Source organism: Lactuca saligna, chromosome 5 (assembly GCF_052625555.1).
Source record: "Lactuca saligna cultivar CGN05327 chromosome 5, ASM5262555v1, whole genome shotgun sequence".
In the NCBI taxonomy this organism is placed as follows: domain Eukaryota; kingdom Viridiplantae; phylum Streptophyta; class Magnoliopsida; order Asterales; family Asteraceae; genus Lactuca; species Lactuca saligna.
This window is the reverse complement of record NC_136421.1, coordinates 158138392-158158420: the sequence shown is the minus strand read 5'-3', so window position 1 is coordinate 158158420 and position 20029 is coordinate 158138392. Positions and strand designations below refer to the sequence as shown.

General features: G+C 34.2%; 2 protein-coding genes across 3 annotated transcripts; one reads left to right on the top strand and one right to left on the bottom strand.

The window, feature by feature from the left end:
• Positions 1–1116: 1116 nt before the first annotated feature.
• Positions 1117–2593, bottom strand: LOC144997452 (chitinase CLP-like). Its single transcript, XM_078957361.1, has one exon. It carries the CDS (start codon positions 2588–2590, stop codon positions 1289–1291), a length of 1302 nt encoding a protein of 433 aa, XP_078813487.1. The 5' UTR covers positions 2591–2593; the 3' UTR covers positions 1117–1288.
• A 10322-nt stretch (positions 2594–12915) lies between these two features.
• On the top strand, positions 12916–18993 carry ORG1 (OBP3-responsive protein 1). 2 transcript variants are annotated; one of them, XM_078956818.1, is made up of 14 exons: positions 12916–13283; positions 14031–14355; positions 14439–14482; positions 14558–14636; positions 14768–14890; positions 15105–15290; positions 15646–15732; positions 16386–16465; positions 16640–16727; positions 16837–16917; positions 17047–17123; positions 17286–17421; positions 17505–17564; positions 18267–18993. In XM_078956818.1, exons 2-14 carry the CDS (start codon positions 14047–14049, stop codon positions 18876–18878), a joined length of 1962 nt encoding a protein of 653 aa, XP_078812944.1. In that variant the 5' UTR covers positions 12916–13283; positions 14031–14046; the 3' UTR covers positions 18879–18993. The 2 variants fall into 2 exon arrangements, with proteins under 2 accessions (XP_078812944.1, XP_078812943.1); XM_078956817.1 differs by having other exon boundaries at positions 14022–14355.
• Positions 18994–20029: the final 1036 nt, after the last annotated feature.

Here is a 20029-nt window from a genome sequence, read left to right as displayed (position 1 = left end):
TATATTCCTAGAATATTTTATTTTTATAACTTATATATATTGTCAAATACACTCCTCTACTAATTAACTCTATATTTATGCTCAATTAATTTAAATTCGTATATAACATCAAATTATAATTATTAATTATTGCATTTAAATTAAAATTAATAGATAAAATAAACTAGAAATATATAAAATAAAAATGAGAGAGATTAAAATTGACAACCAAACTTCACCTCTATTTTTGGAGATATGAATAGTATTCCCCCATATATGGAGGAATACTATTCATATCTCCAAAAATAGCGGTGAAAATGAGGTAGGGTTGGAAAAAAAATGAGGGACGAAATAGAGTTTGGTGATGGATTGGAGATATCATAAGCAATTTTTAGAAATTTATAAACCTTTTGTATTTTTTAATTTGTAATTTATTGTTTTGTGTTTTATTATTTTTACTACGTATATGTTATATTTAATTTTTCATGTATCAATGTCAACTTCATGAGTCATAGTTTTTTTCTTTACACTATATTTGAACATATATTTTATTTTTTAATTCTTAACTAAATAAAATTTCTTCACATTTTACATATATATGGATATTCAAACAAATATTAATATTCATTTTAAATAATAAAAAAAGTCTTATAAAATCATAAATGTTATTAATAATTTATTCATTTAAATATATTTTTTTTATCATTTCCAGGAGTTGTAACCTAGTTATTAATAATAAATAAATAAATAAATAAACTCATTTTTGTTTCGTGTGTTCCCCGGAGAAATTCGATCTCTTCATTAAATAACTATAATTGTGGCCACATAGTCAAATAGGTGAACAGGAAAGAGTCTGAGGTTGGGTTGGACAACATACACCGAGTGGTTAGGCGAGATTCCAACTTCTGTCTCATGGCAATTCCATTTCTTAAAGTGCAAGTCCAGTTTTCTCTTTTTATGAAAGTGAGAGTCTAGTTAGCCCCTTCTTTTAATTCCAAAGATGCTCAAATTGATGTTCAAGATTATTTTACCCAACGGTTTACATTGCATATGAGCTTCAAGTTCTTTCTCTTTTTGGATTAATATTTGTAGGAAAAGAGCAAGAAATCTTTAGTAATTATCATCACGCGCGCTATATAGATGGATCTCTTCTTTATTCTTAAAAAGTAATGTATCACATTTTTTTTTATGGATCGGGTTATGCTTTTTACATGGCAAACGTTGAAAAAGAAGCAGTTTATTGGGGAAAAAAAAAAAAGACTATTGATGAATGCATACGCCCTTTATAGAAACAGCTTCAAGTGATACCTCATGTGATCGTGAAGTTGAAATTGGCACATGAAGTCTGCTCACCCAAAAGTGATGAGCTAAACCCAAAAGCCGAGTTCTCTAAATCAAATACTATAAAGTTATCCTCGAACTGAAAAGTCCCAATCACAATTGAATGTTCAGTTGCAACACCTCCGTCTACAATCGCCAGACACACCACATCTTTCGTTACTTGTTTCATTGAGTTAGTCGGGGATATAGTCCACTTCTTCCCATCCGGGAGACTGAAATCCATGTCAGGAAACTTTAATCCCACTCTCGTGCCCATGTCGAAGGTCCTAAAACAGAGCGTGAATGGTGCGACTGGCTTTGCATGAGGGATTCCTATTGTGGCCATCGAAAATGTCTGAATCACACGATTATAGATGTCAGTTCTAAGAGTGGTGTATGCCTCGGTTGTGCTAAACTTACTAGTTGCATGCTCAGGAATGTCGATAGATACATGCTTAATTACAATGGATTTGACATCGATAAAATATCCAAAAGAATCTCGCTGTTTTAGTAAAGGAGTATAAGAAAGTAAACTCCTTAAGTCGACATCCGAGTGGGGAAGTAGGGAATAGGGACCAATTCCAAAGAATAAAACCCCAGGAGCAGACGAGTTGCTAGGCAAACATAAAGCTAAAATTTTCTTAAGTGGTTGGTATAAATAAGCGGGTAACGCATAAGGTGAAGACGAAAATGCCATGACGCCATTAACATTTACTGGGAATGATTCAAACGATGAAGTAGGAGCACATGCAGCGTTAGGGGAAGGACCATATAAACCAGAGAAAACATTGCTACCATTACTTGTGTTAACAGTGAAATCATCATAGTTGAGCAGGGCTTGGACACAAGCTCCGGTAACCGGGTCCACCACGTTGACCGGACAAGTACAGTATCCCCAACCAGGTAACGTCGAACTGTTGGTCACCGGAGGGCAGGAAGGATTGTCGTATGAGTAAGTAGTTCGGACATCTGTGCAATAATCTTCTTCACAAGAAACAGGAGATGTGCAAAGCGTATTACTGGGGCAACTACCAGGGGAAATGTTCCACTTGAGGATGCAATCGTGCCATATGAGTGGAGCGTCGATGTCTATAAGGAAGTTTGCTTTCATGTATTGTGAGTTTGCAAATGATGTCATGATCTGAACGCTATAGAGAGGCTTAGCAGCATCGGTATGTTTGATTACTGGAACAACTATGGAAGTGTAAGGTTGTACATATTGTGCTACGACTTTATGTTCATGAGAGATGAAGGCTACCACCATAACAGTTAGTTGTATAAGCAAATGCATTTTTTTGAGTGTTTCTATAATCTCATATATATGTGGTTTCTGAATCGGAATATAACATATCTATATATAGATATGTGAAGCATGCAAATGCATTTTTGCTAACCGACTTTTAATTTTATTTTGTATGTTATAATTAACTTATACCGATATATAATTTGGAATAGTTAATTGTATATTTAGCCATTCGTTCAGGGTATGTTGGCCTTATCGAAGAAATGAATGCTAGAGAGCGATTACACGTATTAATACAATTTAGTTTATTATTTAACTAATATCCGTATATACGTGAGTATGGGGAACTTAAAAAGCCATGACCCACAATCTTGCCTTGTAAGGTTTAGATGTTGGCCACATGAACCAACTAGATACGTGAATCTACCGATAAAGTCGCCGAAAACGTGGAACTGGGATCTCGATGAAAAGTTTTTGAAGCAGTCGCATAGCTCTCTTTTATATAGACGCAAAAGACTTTCTTTTTTCTCTATGATCTTGGCGTTTGATCTAATTAGGTTGAACTAATTCAAAAAAATACTGATAAGCAAATCTTACTATATTATTATACAAATGTTATTATTTCTAAAAATAAATTTAGTACGTCCAAATATTTAAGCTTAAAGTACAACCGAACTTTAATAAAATAATATTAAATTTTAAATTGTCCAAGTTTATAAGCTAAAAGTATAATAAAACAATGCACTATAGATCACTTTCCCGTGCCTCATTATCTTTCCTAATCTATTCACTAGACTCATTCAAATTCCACTTATTTCTCGCCCCCTTCCCTTATATCTCGGACCCGTCACCACATCTATCATATTTGAAGTTAAATCATTTATAAGAGGGAAAATACAAAGCTTTCTCTCCTCCGTTTGTCACCTCTCGAAACCCTATCACGCTCACTCCAAAAGGAACCCTCTTTCTCCGCCTTAGTCTTTCACACGGAACCCTAATCGGTGATCTACTATTTGTCGTCTCCACCGTTTACCACTTCTATCGAACTGCTGACCTGATGCTTCCCTCACCGTCGCCTGCCTCCACCATGACACACTCACTGACCAAAAAATACACCAACCTGTCACTGAAGAAAGAAAGAAAAAGGTCTAAGCAAATCAAAATGGTAGTTTTTGTTTTTTTATCACTTCATGCTATTTTCAAGCTGGGGCTTGATGTTGATAATTGCATAACAAATAAAACCTATATTGGTCTCTTTAACTTTTTTAATTCCTTTCTGAATAATTATTCTGTAAAAATAATTTTGAAGATACTCTTAGATTCTTTCGAATTTTGAAGATCCAAAGTTGATTACAATAGAAATCGGATTTGGGGCTTTATTTTTCTGGGTTTGTCACTCGATAGGTTTAGTGTTTTCTTCTTTTTTTTTTCTATCCTTTTTTCAGATCTTTCTTTCTATGTCTTTCTCTCGATCTTCATTTTCGTATTAATGGAGAGAAGTTTGTATTACGACTCAATGATATCTCAAGCAAAAGGAAAGTCAAACCTATATTCAAAATTCATTTAAGGTATAATTTTATATTTGGTTAATTGTTGTAATATTGCATATGTTTAGCCATTTATTGCTTCTTTCCGATTATTGTATCCTCTGTATAAAACCACCACAATTGTTCAATAAAACATACAACTTTCAATCTTACAATTCCTCTGCACCTCTTTAGTTTGATATCCAACGACAATGGAATGAGATGTGTTTACCTAGGTGTTGGATTCAACCATAGATCTTCATATCACCATCGTCTATCTCTCAACTGTGATTTATCTCTTCTGTAGTTACCCTATAGCTTTTTCCTCTTTTAACCATGGTGAGTATGATCTTATGCTTCAATATGTGTTCTTAGTACTTACTACTAGTATACATATATACATAAACGAATGTAGTTGTTTTCAAAAAAGATAAGGATCAGCTCCTATTTGAAGACAACTCATGATAGATTCAACTTATTACATGCAAGCGGTTCAAGCATGAGTCAATCTCAATTCTCTTAATTGGAAAGTTTGATGTTTTCCTATTTATGGTTGTAAGCTTGCTAGTTGTTTAATGCAATTTCCGTAGTTATAAAAAACATAAATAAATATTTGCACGTTAAGCATGATTATTTAGTTTTTTTTAACATTAATAAAGAACATATTTGTTGATACGGTTAAAATGATTAATTGATGCTAGTTTACGTCCATACATTATTAAATATCATCATTTAATGATGTGGTTTCTTTGAGCGGAAAAGTAAAATCACTCTACCAATTAACGGACTCATGGAATGTCCAGATACTGCACCAATTAAATCTCACTCGCATCAATAATATGTCACACCAATAAATATCAATTTGCTCCTTAAGATGTTTTGCATCATTAAATATTTACACATTATCAAACAAAATGCATCATTCAAAATAAACCGCATCATCATACAAATAACAAAAAATTATAAAATTTCCAGTATATTTGTTCCGGTTTCCAATTTACATGTATATATTTTACAGTTGAAGATATCAAAACAAACATTCATGTTGTTATTGATGGGTTTTACGCATAACAAACAAAGTCAAAAACTCTTAAGTGTGTATGCAACCTAAAACAAGATCTAAGTTTTTTCTATTGAACTTACAACTAAAAACATCAAAAAGAAACTTGCAAACCATTGGTAATTTTTGAAATTAACATTAGAAGGTTTTAAGATTACATACATTTTAGTTGCTATAGTAAACAACTAGAATTCCTCTTGAAGATCTCTTGGAAGCAAGCACCACAAGTATTGTGTCTCTAATGGAATCACACTCAAACTAGCAAGAGAATGAATTAGGAGAGATGATGGAATTTGGTTTGAGGCTTGTGGAGGGAAGGCATGGGATGAACTTAAGGACTAGGAGGCTCCTTATATAGTTAAGAAAACGTGTCAAAGCTAAGGTTTAAAGAGATATGCTCTAGATCCTTTAGTAGCCCAAAACCCCTTGTCCAAGGGGCCTTAGACGAAATCTCATATGGTTTCCCTAGAGATTTTAGTCCACCTCTTCCTAGAGGTTCTACAGCCTTCCTTTCTCAACTATTAAGACATAATAGTTGAGTCTTCCAATTAATCCCGAAATTAATTACAGTTAATTTCAAATTAATTATTAATTAAATAATATGATTCATAATTAATATTTTATTCTCATAACATATTAATAAACTATTTATTTAATTTATTATTCACATAATAAATTAATCTATCTCTCTAATATCATCATGTCCAATTGCTAGGTTTGAGGGCAACCCAAAAGGACTGTGCTACTATCAATTCAAGTATATACCAATTTTATTTATGGCTTAGATACCTAATCCAACAGTCTCCCACTTGGATAAGTCTATAATGGTAATTTTAAGTACACTTCTGAATCAATCATCAAATTGTAGCTTCTAAAAGTCGTTGTCGAACTCTGACCCAGTCAGTTACGTGTCCTAAGATAAGTGATCATATAATACTCTATTCTGCAAGATATCATTCGAACATGATACATGGAATAAAATCAATCCCATTGTCTAATACTTTGTTTCCCGATTTTTGATTTGTAATGACATAACACATCCATTTAGTCCTAGTCGGGCCCGGCAATATAAGTCAACACCAAATTACTTAGGGGCCCAAAGATATTGCTTTCCCTGTTAAGGCAAAAGAAACGAATAAACTTTGAATTGTATGCTTGCACCATTTATGTATGTTAGTGTATACCGGATTTAGATCTGATGTTAGGGTTAGCCTGATGCAGTTTATATGCTCTAGATTTCGGTCCGATGTCGGGCGAGGCCCGAAGAAGGATTATATGTAGGTTCCGAGCGACAGTTCGATGTTGGGTGGTACCTGAGCAATAGTGTATGTTTAGTTATACTTGTTGTTTTTTGTGATACTTGTATGTGCCTGGTAGGGAGATAAGTGTGGGCGGGGGCCCGTATCTCATCACTAGCTAAGTGTGGACGGGGTTCCATATCTCATTAGTAGCAGAGTAAGGGCGGGGCCCTTGATAGCGGGGCCTTGAGACTAGTAGTTATAGTATAACGATTGTTTGTTATGTATTAGCATGATTATATGTTATTGTTTGTATGTGTAAAGCGAGCGGGGCCCAAAGACAGGCGGGGCCTAGTAGAAGCAGATCTATATACCGAGCGGGGTTCGATGCTAGGCTGGGCTTGATGTCGGATTCGTCTGATGCCGGGCGGGGCTCGATGTAGCGGGCTAGGCCCAGTGTTTGCAGTATGTGTTATGTGTATGGTATGTGGTAGATTGGGGAACTCACTAAGGTTCGTGCTTATAGTTTTCAGTTTTGGTTTCAAGTACTTCCAGTAGCAGAGGGAAGAGCTCGAGATGACTACATGTCACACACTAAGAAGTTTTAGCCTGAGATGTTTACTCTAATAAAAAGAACATGTTTTGAGATAATATTGTGATTTGATATAACGATTTTTGTTTATGAATGAAATGTTTGATAATTATGGTTTTTATTAATGATTTAAAACGAAATTTTCGAACCGTATTTTGGGAATGTTTCACAGAGATGCTGGAGCATTAAATGGAGTTGTTAACTTCAGCAGACTTTGTGACATCCCCAAAATCACGGCCATAAAAGACCGGTTTTGTTTATACTTTATTTCAGAATCAGAGTAACCTTTTAATAAAAGAGTTGCGGAATTTGTCCCAAAACAATAATATGATAAAGAGTTATCAAAAGCATTTCCTTAGAAATGTATTTCATTAAAAGACTCGGGATGTCATGTTCGATACAATACATAAGTATAAACAATACAATATAAGCCTTACTACATTATTTCATATCTACAGGCCTATATCTGTAATCCTTCATCCCAACACATCACAACTATGCTCGAGCGCAACTACCTGTAATACATAAAACTGAGTGGGTCAGGCTTGGGAGCCTAGTGAGCACATAGGGTTTTCAACCCACAATAAATAAGTTTATTAATTTCATCGACCAACAATAACCCAATTACCCGTTCCTGTTATCCTCACATTACGTCCCTAAACACCTATCATAAGGGACCTATCCTAAGGATCATCATCGGGATGGACACTACTGCTAAGGGGGTTCCTTAGCAATAAATGTCCTAAAGGCAACCATGAGGGGGATGGAGTACACCGGTGAACACATCGTTCACAAACACCTACAGGTTGCGAGCCTGCCAGCGTTCCACTGGACTGTCTAGAAGAGTCTGTGGTCGTCCTCTATACTCCGCTAGATGACTGGATCAACAAGAACAACATCGAGGTCTTTCATCATTTTATCACACATCGTTTTATTACATCTACCCATGTTTTACCCCAATATTTTTGTAGATATAAAATACATATACAGTTTAAATCATTTAAAACTTGTATAAAAACATTCATTCAGCATAGATAGCAAGTATACAGATAATATGCACACATAACACGTAATATATAAAATACTTCATATCTATGTGTAAGATGAAAGTAACTATGCACTCACTTGAAAAGGTGGTGATTCGGTACTCGGACAACGCTTCGTTTACTTTAAAATAATTTCCTTCGACGAAACCTAGTATTATTACCACTAGATTTTAGTCTAATATTTACCGTGACTAACTATTAGTTTTATTGTTATTATTATTATATAAGCGTTTAAAAAATACTTTCCAACCACTATGTACAGACAGGGGCCAAACATAAAACACCGGAGGGCAGGACCATTTTGGCGTATAGCACTTCTGAAATCCAACAACCCTATGCAACCCTTTAAACCAGATTCCCCGTACCGCGAGTAGTTAAAAAGATATTATAACGACACTTATATAAGTCATAATAATATCTCAAATATTTATTATAAGTTCATAATAACAATATTAGTTTTAAATATAAGCTATATGAAAATAGGGTAAGCATAACTTACTTATAAGGAGATTTTAGCTATGAGTCGGGCTCCGCAGGGGCATAACTTCGTCGTTGAATCTTTCTAAGAAAGATTCGTGCAGCGCTTCAGCTCTCACCTTACTATACTAAAAACTACAGAAAGAGAAGTCGAATCACGAGGGACCGAAATGCTCGGGGGATAAGGAGAGAAAGACTCTTGAATCAAGAGAATGATGCAAGAAATATGAGAGCCCAATGCTCTTATTTATACTAATTGAATTTTCAAAAACTACCCTCCATAATTACTTAATGACCTTTTAGTTATATAAACAACTACACACCCCTCTATAATACTATTTTAAATGGATTTAATGATATTTGTACTAAACTAATGTCGAAATAACTCAACATTAGTCTTATAATGACCGCATCGTCGATACCTTTCTAATGATATATACATATGTATATATATGTGTACGTATATATGATTTATACTTTATTTTAATACGTAAATATGCTATTATAATTTGTAACTCATTCATACGAACTCCGTTTTTGACGTTCTTTATATCCACGCATAGGTGGAGACGTACTCTACAACTTTCGTTTAGACTCCGTCAGCTAATTTTGACTTTATTTTTAAAGTTATATTTTTAACAGACCGGGATATAATTGGTCCGTTAAAATCTCATAACTTCTTCATACGAAGTCAAATTTTGGCGTTCTTTTTATGGACACTCTCAGTTTAACATATTCTACGACTTTCGTTTAGATTTCTAAGGCTAAAAGTCGCTCTATCGTAAGTTCACTATTTACGCTTCCCGGTGTCGCGTCGGTTCCTCATAAAACTTCGACGGGTCATAACTTCATTATAACTCGGATTTCGGTGTTCTTTATATCCCTGAAATCCTTGTTTCGACTACTACAACTTTATGTGGAGATATCGGGCTTATCTCACACTTTAATTTTGAAGCTTATTTTTATTCTTTATTAATTGAGTAAATTACTGAAATCGTCCCTGTGGTTTAGTCAAAATTGCACGTTTGGTCCCTAACTTTTTTTTTGCACTTGGATCGTCCCTGTGGTTTGATTTTGTTGCGTTTTTCGTCCCTATGGTTTGGTAAAAATTGCATGTTTGGTCCCTAACTTTATATATGTAAGGGACGAAAAATGCAACAAAATCAAACCATAAGGACGAAAAACACAACAAAATCAAACCATAGGGACGATCCGAGTGCAAAAAAAAAAGTTAGGACCAAACGTGCAATTTTGACCAAACCACATGGACGATTTCAGTAATTTACTCTTATTAATTATACGTTTATAATTAAATAATAAGAACATAAATACACGTAATTCACATAATACTCAAATATTTCATCTTTATTACTTCAAAAAGAGTTACCATATTTAATCTAGACTATTACATTGTCAAAAATGCTTAGCCCCAAAACTCGGGCATTACAAACGGGCGTTACAAACTTCGAGGACGAAGTCTAATCCAAGTGGAGGAGAATTGTTACACTCAAATCCTGTTAAATTTCCTTCCAACCCTTTAATTTGCGACTTTTGGCAACTTTGGCCTTACGGGGGGCGTACCTGGATGGTATGCTGGGCGTAAGGGGGATTTAGCAGAACACCATCATTTGATGGAGTACGTTGGGCATACTCCGAGTACATTGGGCGTACTCTGAGTACGTATGGTGTACTCCACCAAGACTCAAACCCTAATCTTTATGATTTGGTTCATATATATTGCACTTTAAGTCCTATTTCCAGCCTCCATCACTTGAAACATTTCCCCTTACAAACCCTAGCCCCATTGCTGCATTTTGAAGCTTGAGAGTGTGTTTTGTTTGTTTCAAATGGAGAAGAAGGTGGTGGTGAAGCTTGGAAGCTTGAAGCAAGCTTGGATCAGGAAGTCTTGTATTATCCTTAACCTCCAGAATGTATAAAGTTTATACCTTGGTGATTAAGTTGATAAATCTTGTTGTATGTTGATAATATGAACTTTTGTCCCCAAATATGGCCTTCTTGTGTACGCCATACTATAGAGCAACCGGCCTGTCCTTTTGGATGTTTTTCTAGGCTTATAATGATAAAAATGTGTTCTTGACCCTTAGTTCTCCCCCATACAAGAGTTTGGTTGTCTTAATGGCTTAAGATGTTGGGATTTTTAGTGTTAAGCACATTAGGGCTATGCCAGACCATAAAGTTGGAAACTTTATGGTCAAGGACAACATTTAAGACCTGGATATGTAGTTTGGTCGAAAAAGGCTTATATATTAAGCCCTTAATGAGTTAAGAACATTCAACTGCGTATGCTAGGTGTACCAGGAGGTACATTGTGTGTACGCGGTCAGGCCCCCGTCTGTTTTGGTCGCAACCAAGAATGCCGCACGTACTGGAGTGAGTCAACTCGGCTGAGTTGACTTAATTGGGTTGACTCAACTGATTTATTGAGTTTGACCAATGTTGACATAAGGGTATTTTGGATAATTTAGTATTAATTAAGGTTGTACTATCAATTGCATAATAGGTGACTGGTAGAGCCGATATTTAGGGTCGAGACTTATTTCAACTTGTGTTCGGTTTGTAAAGTGAGTTCTCCCACTATGCCAATGGGTCTAAGGCACCAGGTCGACCCATTTATTGAGTTTATGTATCCTAAGTTGTAGGACTGCTATGATAGTTTTACGTGTTATTTATTTGTGTATATATCAACATATGTGTGGTTGGGTTGAGGCCACGTGCCAACAAACCCGATATGGCTGGGATGAGACTGGATGTCAACAAATCCAATAAGGTTAGGTTGAGGTCACGTGCCAACAAACCTGGATTGTTGGGTTGAGGCCACGTGCCAATAAACCCTGTACGGTTGGGTTGAGGTTTTACTGCTCTATGATGTAAACCAACAAACCCGGTATGGTTGGGTTGAGGTCAAGGACCAACAAACCTTGTATGCATGCTTGTATTGTATTTTTATTTGTTTGTGGTGTGGGGTATTTTAGGAAGCTCACTAAGCTTTGACTTACAATATGGATTTTAGTGTTTTAGGCACTTCTGATGAGCGGGGAAAGGCGAAGACGTGATTATACACATCATCCCACAATTTATGTTATCGATACTTGATTTGATGTTTTGACTTATTATGATTTGTAAATAATGTTTTGGTAACTTTTGGGCTTGTGGATTGTGTTTTTAAAATGAAAAATTTTACTCTGATTTTTGGGCCGTTACAGATCGTTAGATATCCTAGAAAGATAATAAATTAGGATTTATAAAATATATCCTAATAAGATAAGAAGATTGGATTGTTGGATATCCTACAAGAAAATAAGATAGGATCGTTACAAATCCTAAAAGATAGTAAGCTAGGGTTGATAGAATACTTTAGGAAATGTTTTTCTGAAAGAAAAATGATTCTTAAACTAATATAACCAAATAAAAGCCGAAAACTCTAAAAACTCATGTACTCACCAACATTATGTTATATTGACGTTTTCAAAAATACATGTATTCTCAGGAAGATGAGTGAGAAAGAGAATAGTCGTGTCAAGGAGGAGGATGATAGTCGTATCAAGAAGGAGGAAGTCTAGAAGGAAGCTGCTGGAGTTTAAGCATTGTTTGTTTATTGTCTTAGTTCTGTTTAGGAAATGTGTTTGTCTTTTAAAAAGTAATATAACCCCGGAATAATTTATAATAAATAAAACATGTTTGAGATAAACCTTATGTTATGATATATATATATATATATATATATATATATATATATATATATATATATATATATATATATATATATATATATATATATATATATATGTCTCGGTCCAATTTCCCCACGTTCATACCGCCCGATGTTTCCGCTATCGGCCAGAGGTGTGACAGATCTATAAATTTTTTAATTACCAAAGTAGAGTATTTAAAAAAAGATATTTACCAAAATGGTATGATTTTAAAAATGTTTACTATTTAAGTTAAATTTAAGAGGTAAAATAAAAAAGAAGACAAATTGAATTTTCAGAGTAATTATCTTTTTGTTTTCTTCATATTTTGGTAACTTTGTTTTTTTGTATATATCTAACAAATTTGTTAAAAGTGTTTAAATATGATCATTATAACCGTCACTAAGTTGTTACATCTTGTCATAATTAAATGTGTAAAAAAACAAAATTACGTGGACATGAACCAAATAAAATGATATTATCTAACAAATTTGTTAAAAGTGCTTAAATATGACAATTATAACCGTCACTAATTTGTTACGTCTTGTCATAATTGTCATCTATATAAACATTTACACCAATTCGTTAGCTAAATGTGTAAAATGGACATAAACCAAATAAAATGACATGATAGTGAATTTCAAAAAAAAAAAAAAACAAAAAAACAAAAGAAAAAAACCTTGTCTCTAAAACATGGCTAAAACTGTTAACCCCGTCAAACTGATGTGGTCGGTCCCTTGGCACGCGCGTTCAGCAGTAATAGACCGGCCGGCCGGATGTAGGCATGAGAAAGACGCACGTTGAGAATCTATTACACGCAACCATCACACTCTCTGTTAATCTATATCACCGCTCCATGTTAACTAACAAATCCCTAAATCAATTTCATCCCTAAGTAATTGTTCATGCGAATTCGATTAGGCAAGTCTTCTTGTTCCCATTTTCCGTAATAGGAATACCCTGTTCACGTTGTTAGGCTCCTTCCCCATACACGCTCCTTCACAACGTTCATCAGAGAGAAGAGCTGCGACCCTTCTTCGATCTCCGTTCCAGACTTCCTATCGCCGGCGCCGGCTACTGCTCCTTTATATGGTAAGTCCGACTTTTTTTTATCCGGTTACACCTCCTGGATTGATACATGACGTTTGATTTCTGGAATTGATGAAGCATATAACTTTCTTGTTCGATTTTGTATCTAGAGCTTAATTCTTGTTCCTAACTTGAGTAATTTCTGGTTCGGAATCCCACTTTCTTTTTCTGGTTCTGTACACCTCGATATAAGCTGATGATTTTTTTTAGCCAATAAAGCAGTTAAATTTTAAGCACATGAATTTTTTTGAATCAATGAAGCTTATAATCTGATTTGGTGTTACAATCTGATTTTGTTTATTTAGTTTGGTGATTATCTGGTTACATGTTAAGTTGTTAACAGTAAGCACTAATCTGATTTTGTTGATATAGTTTGGGCTTTTGTTTTAAAAATCACTTAATAAACCTCTTAATCATCCATATGTCTGATCCAGTAAGATAAATATTCATTTTTTTTTTTTTTAATTAGATACATGAGTAGATCCAAAAGTTTGACAGAGTTATATTATTAGTAACTGCATTGTCCTGAACTCCTGATAGGTTTCTTTTGAAAGTATAATGCTAAAAAAGTTTTCATCTTTAAAATACCGTGTCTAAATAGAAAAAAAAGTATACAAAAAACATTTAAGTTTAGATTTCCAAAGTACAATTGGTAAAATTAAAAGTTTAGATTTCTAAATCTGTAAGAATGTCCTTTTTGGTCATTTTACATGTATAAGTCGATAATCACTTTTGTTGCAGTGAGTGCAGTGTTGTTCAGAATCAAATGGCTTTACTAGGAGGGCATTATTTAAGTGGCCTTAAGGAAACAAGCAAATGCTACACTAATAATTTTCCATCAACACTGATAAGACCAAGTTGCTTGCCTCGAATGTGGACTAGTTTTGATTTGTTTTACAAACAAAAATCACAAATCAAAATTAGGTGTTCACTTTCGAGAGAGAAAGAGGCCCTATCTCCACTTGAATTCGAAGATTCGGATTCTTTGGAAGGAGAAGAATTTAGCCATGTTATCAAGTTTAAATTTTCTGATTTTAAGATCAGTGATCGCGTTAGCATTGGCTTGGGTGGACGGGTATGCAAATATATTAATTCTATCTATCTATCTGTCTATGTGTCTGTTGGATTGGACGTGATATTTGTGGTGATTGATTGTAGGGAGATGAGGTTGTATTTGAAGCGATAATCAATGACACTGATAGGTAGCTATTACATAACACCCCAACCCCAATAGCTTAAGTTACTCATAACTCCTCATAACGTTATGAAAAATGCAGCCCATTGCATAATACGAGAGTGGTGCTTCGGCGACTCACTAGTGCTCAAGCACAACGAAGAGGGAAACGCGCTATGCAGGTGTCTGCTTACTAGTTATATTCATTATCAAATTCATAATATTTATCGCATCATCATCATCATCATCATGTATGTATGTATGTATGTATGTATGTATGTATCATTGTTTGGATTTGGAATATGGAGTGTAGGTGTTAAAGAAGCTTTGTCGCCGTAAAATGATGTACCATTCATATTCAATGCAAGTACATGGTTACGTCTTCTCCCCAGAAACAACAACGGAGGATGAGGGCTCTTTTACACTTGTTCATGGGGTAGGTCCTATTAACTTTTTTATTAAATGACTTTAATTGCTTCCTTCCATTTTCTCAATTTTCATTCCACCGTAAAATAAAATGAAAATTTGCAATATAATTCTTTTTTATGATTTTAGTTAAAAATTAACTTTTTTTATTTTCTTAAATACAAAAGTGATTATTTATAATTTTACGTATATAATATAATTGAACATGAACATGATGCATGCAGTATCATGGTGGTTTGTCTTTGAGGCACTGGCTTCGACAGACAGACTGGCTCCCAACATTAGAAGCTACGCTTGCTTTAGACGAAGAATCTGCGGTGAGAAGGGCGGGTGATGATACCGTAGGCGGCCCTGCGGTCTCTCGTCAGCTACGTGTTACTCGAATTCTTATGAGAGATCTACTCATTGGAGTACGTTGCTTAATAAATAGTTAAATACTCTATGTCCCATATTTATTGTCTGCTTTTGACTTTTGAAGTCTTTATTCTTCAACTTTGACCTTAAATATTTTTATTTGTGTTATAAATCATTTGATGAAATTTATAACGATGAAAAGACATTTAAAACACAATCCATTCATATATTTTGCATCAAGTATTATATATCAAAAACAAAAATATTTAAGGTCAAAGTTGAAGAATAGAGACTTCAAAATTCAAAAGCAGACAATAAATAAATATGAGACGTAGGTAGTAGTTATTGACATTTGCCTTCATGTTCATGTTGATTTTAATTTTGATTTTGATTTTGTTGTACCTCACTCAGGTAAACTACTTACATAGTCATGGACTTGCCCATACAGAGTTGAGATTGGAGAATGTTCATATAAGTCCAGTCGATAGACATATTAAAGTGAGTATTCTTATTTCTTAATCCACACCAATTGTATGTATTCATATTTCTTTGCTTCTAAAAATGTTAAAATCACAACTTTGATTAAATTATTTTTATCATTCTCAAAAATAGATAAAGATATATTTATTTCTCTTCGTATTTTGAGATTTCATTGTATTCACTTTATTTGTAAACAAATATTTCAAAGTGTTGAATAGTTATTTTTTACTATCGGAAATGCACATGGTATATTTCAATTTTCAAACAAACATAAAAACACGCTTATATGTAATGTATTTAGTGTTCATTTGAGTAAAGTTTAATTTATAAATTTATATTTATCGATTTTAGTTTTACTCAGGATTCCGGTTAAATTCCTTCAATCCAACCAAACATAATAATGGTATAATAATGGCTCATTCTAAGGACCTTTGTGATTCTATTTCATGATACCAAACAGACAATAGGGAGTGCTTGGTTTGCAGTATGTTATTTTGAGGTGTTAGAAAAAATGAGAGGGTATTTTCGTCTTTTGTTAGAAAAGGAAGAATGGAATCGAACAAATTGAATTGCATCCATTTCAATTAACAACCATCATCAAACCAAACACTTACATAGGATGCAAGATTTATATTTTTCCTTTCTTATAGCTCTTTGACTTTTTATAACAGGTAGGAATATTGGGGAATGCTGCTGACTTTTTTGAAAACAACATGGATAGACAACAAATGATGATTGCATTTGATATGAGGTATGCAGTCAACAAAGAAATATGTGCTGTGTTGAATTGAATTGAACAAAAATTGTTAGGGTTACTCTTGCAAAACATGTAATTTACAAAAGTAGTAGCCTAAAGGAAGAAGGAAATTATGTATGTTTATGATAAGGGAGATGATCATTCTAATCTTATAATATATTAAATTAGATGTCTTGGATTCATAATGGCAAAAATGGTATTACGGGAACTTATGGATCCAGTAATCTTCACAAAGTTCAAAGCATTCCTCAACAAGGTAAACATATTTCTTATATCATATATTCATGTTTAAAAACCCTAAATTCAATCAGAATCCTAAAAAACTAAACCAAAGTAATATCCACTTATTCTCATTATCTTTGCAGGGAAATGATCCTTCTTGCTTGCGTGAGTTCCTCCTACCAACTCTAAACATGAATTCATCACATGGAAATATCGGGCTGCAAGTAAGTACACATCTCTTCAATGTGTATACAAATTATATATATATTTGAATTATGAATAAAGGAATGTAAGTTTTTTAGTAATAGTGTGGGGTAAATCATAAATGAATATATGGTTATTTTTTATTGCAGATGCTAGATAGGAACTGGGGTGCAGGATGGCATCTGCTATCAGTGCTTCTTGCAGCTAAACCTGTTGATAGAATAAGGTAACCACTAACTGACTACATATATATATATGTAAGATTAGAGGTTCAAAAGTTGGACTCCATTCTATAAAATAGTTTGGGTATTACATTAGTGAAATGATCAAGGGAAATCAACAATAACTAATTTTTGTTTGAAAAAGTTGTAATTTAGATTTGTTACAGATGTTTAGATGCTCTGAGACATCCATTTCTATGTGGGCCAAGATGGCGTGTGAATCCATCAATGGATGTAATCAGATGGAGTTTGGGATCAACTGCAGTTAGAATTACTGAGGAATACATATATGGCCACCAACAGGTACCTTTTCTTCTCTCTATTTTCTCATGTTGTTATTATTATTATTTTTTTCATATTATTATTATTATTATTATTGTTTTCAGCGCATCAGGCTTGCTCATTTCCTTGAGTTAATGGAGATGTTGAATCCTTCAAAGCCCAAGGTTAATAACACATCATTCCCCTCTCTTGATATTTTATAATTCCAAGTTCACTTCACTTTGTTATATCATATGAGACACGCTTTCTATGTCTTTCCTTTACGATGAGGGAGGGTAAGGGTATTTACGTCTTTTTCACATACGAGAGATAAAAAATAAATCTCTTGTTGCTGTCCCACTGCCTTTACCCTTCTATGTGGAACACAAAATTATAACTTTTTGTCTTTTTGTTCCATACAGCAAATAGATGAAATCACACAAATGGTCCCTATGGTTTAGGGTAATTTGCACGTTTTATTTTTTTAACTCGGAAGGTCCCTACTGTTTGTTTTTGTTACGCACTTGGTCCCTATATCTTACCTAAAAAGACTATTATTCAAATAGGGAAAAATGGTAGGGTAGGGTAGGGTAGGTAAGGTAAGGTGAGGGGTGGGGTTGGGAGTGTGTTTATTTAAATAAATTAAAAAATCAAGGACAAAGTAGTCTTTTTAGGCAAGGTAAGGCAGGGAGACAGGGACCAAGCGCGTAACAAAAACAAACAGTAGGGACCTTCCAAGTTAAAAAATTAACTTAGGGACCAAGCGCGTAACAAAAACAAACAATAGAGACCTTCCAAGTTAAAAATTAACCTAGGGACCAAATGCGCAAATTACCCTAAATCATAGGGACCGTTCGTGTAATTTACCCCAACAAATATATATACAGAGCTGGCGGGGGTTGCTACCAGGAAGATGGAGATTGGTGTACTGCAGCGGGCGGCACATAGGTTTAACCACCCGTGAACCACCTTCCCGTGCCCTCATCGGAGATGTCAACCTCACAATAACTCCACCATCATCCAAACTATTCTCATTCACCTCCGACATCACATTCACCGTCTTAACCGGAAAAGACTGGCCACACCACAAGGTAGGAGTCGCCGGAAAACTTCAAATAACCTCCGATTTCCGGCTAACCGCCGGAAAACGACTTTACCTGAAACAAGAAAATGGAACCGAAAATCTCCCGTCTGTAATCAAGAAACTCTCGGGTAACAAGTGGAGAAAAGCATTAAGACATAAAGAATTACCATCAAGTCTTGCAGTTGCCAAATTGGTGTCGGTGTCTGGGGACATTGAGGTGACAATGACATTGAATGACCCGTTGTCTAAAGACATTCGGGTTGGGGAGCTTGTGGTTAATGAGGTTCGCATGCAGATTCCACCTGAAATGTTTGATTTGTCGAAGATTGTTTGTGGGACGTATGTAGATTCGAGGATGATGATTCTTCGTAGTGTCAATGGATCCGCACTTTTGTTTAGTAGGATTGGATGTTAATGTTAATGTTGATGTTGATATTTTGCTAGTTTGTATATATTTAGAGATTGTTGTTATATGTGTACATTTTTCTTGTACAAAATAATAATTGATAATTGGGGTTACAGGATCAAAACGTGCTCGTAAAATTTTATATCCTAAAACACAATCTTGATGAATGTAATTGAGAAAACAGGAAGATATGATACAAATTGGATTGGATGGGGATCATATAAGTTTTGTAGAGCTGTTATTAATGATGAAAGTAAGGAAGAGATGCATGTCTTTTGCATTCACTAAAGATTGAGGAAGCTTAATAAGCTTCCTCGCTTGTTAATCTCTTTCACAAGATGAACATGAAGTGGTCAAGTGTCTCTATTAATAGCTTACCCTTTGTCGTTCAATATATATGGAAATCACAATTGTATATCCTAAGGCAGTTCTTGGAGTAAAAGACAAATTTGGCTAATTCTCAAACTTTTTTCAAAATTTAGCCAAAAAAGTAAGATTTACCAAAATAGCCACAGAATCAAAACCCTTCCCATATTATACAAGTTTATTCCAAAGCATACGACTTTTTTAGATGTAGATGTTGATATCTATACATATGGATCTTATATATTTATGATATAAAGAAGTACCATATGGTGGATATATAGGAGTCAAAAGCTACCTGACCACTTTCGCAATTCAGTTGTGAAGCAAGAAATAGGCAGCCAAAATATGTAATACGTCGCGAAATGGGCCTCATGATCCGGGAATGGTTGTTTGGTGCTCGGGTATAGTATACAATGAATTAATATAGTGATTTTTTTTTTATCTTGTTATTATCCTAGATCTATAATTTTGCTAATTTTGGTGTATTTTTGGCGTTTCAACCTATGAAAATGGTTTTTTTTTTTTTTTTTTTTTTTTTTTTTTTTTTTTTTTTTTTTTTCATGTAAAACTAATATTTTTGTATGTCACACCTAATAAAATATGAATTCCACATGCGAAATCCTCATTTTCACATATAAAATCTAGTGTTTCGAAGGCAGCACCTGCAAAAATACAATTCTTTTACGTAATGACAATATCACGCGTCAATAGCTTTCACTCGTCTAGCTATGCCATTTATATTTTTTTACTGCTATTATAATAAATATATGTTATTAATAAAAAAAATATTCTAT

Excerpts from the sequence above, each read along its gene's own strand:
- LOC144997452 (XM_078957361.1), bottom strand. The coding sequence starts at position 2,590 with ATGCATTTGCTTATACAACTAACTGTTATGGTGGTAGCCTTCATCTCT.
- ORG1 (XM_078956818.1), top strand. The coding sequence starts at position 14,047 with ATGGCTTTACTAGGAGGGCATTATTTAAGTGGCCTTAAGGAAACAAGC. Across the intron at positions 14,637-14,767 it reads GAGGGAAACGCGCTATGCAG|GTGTTAAAGAAGCTTTGTCG; the intron begins GTGTCTGCTTAC and ends TATGGAGTGTAG. Across the intron at positions 15,733-16,385 it reads CAGTCGATAGACATATTAAA|GTAGGAATATTGGGGAATGC; the intron begins GTGAGTATTCTT and ends TTTTTATAACAG.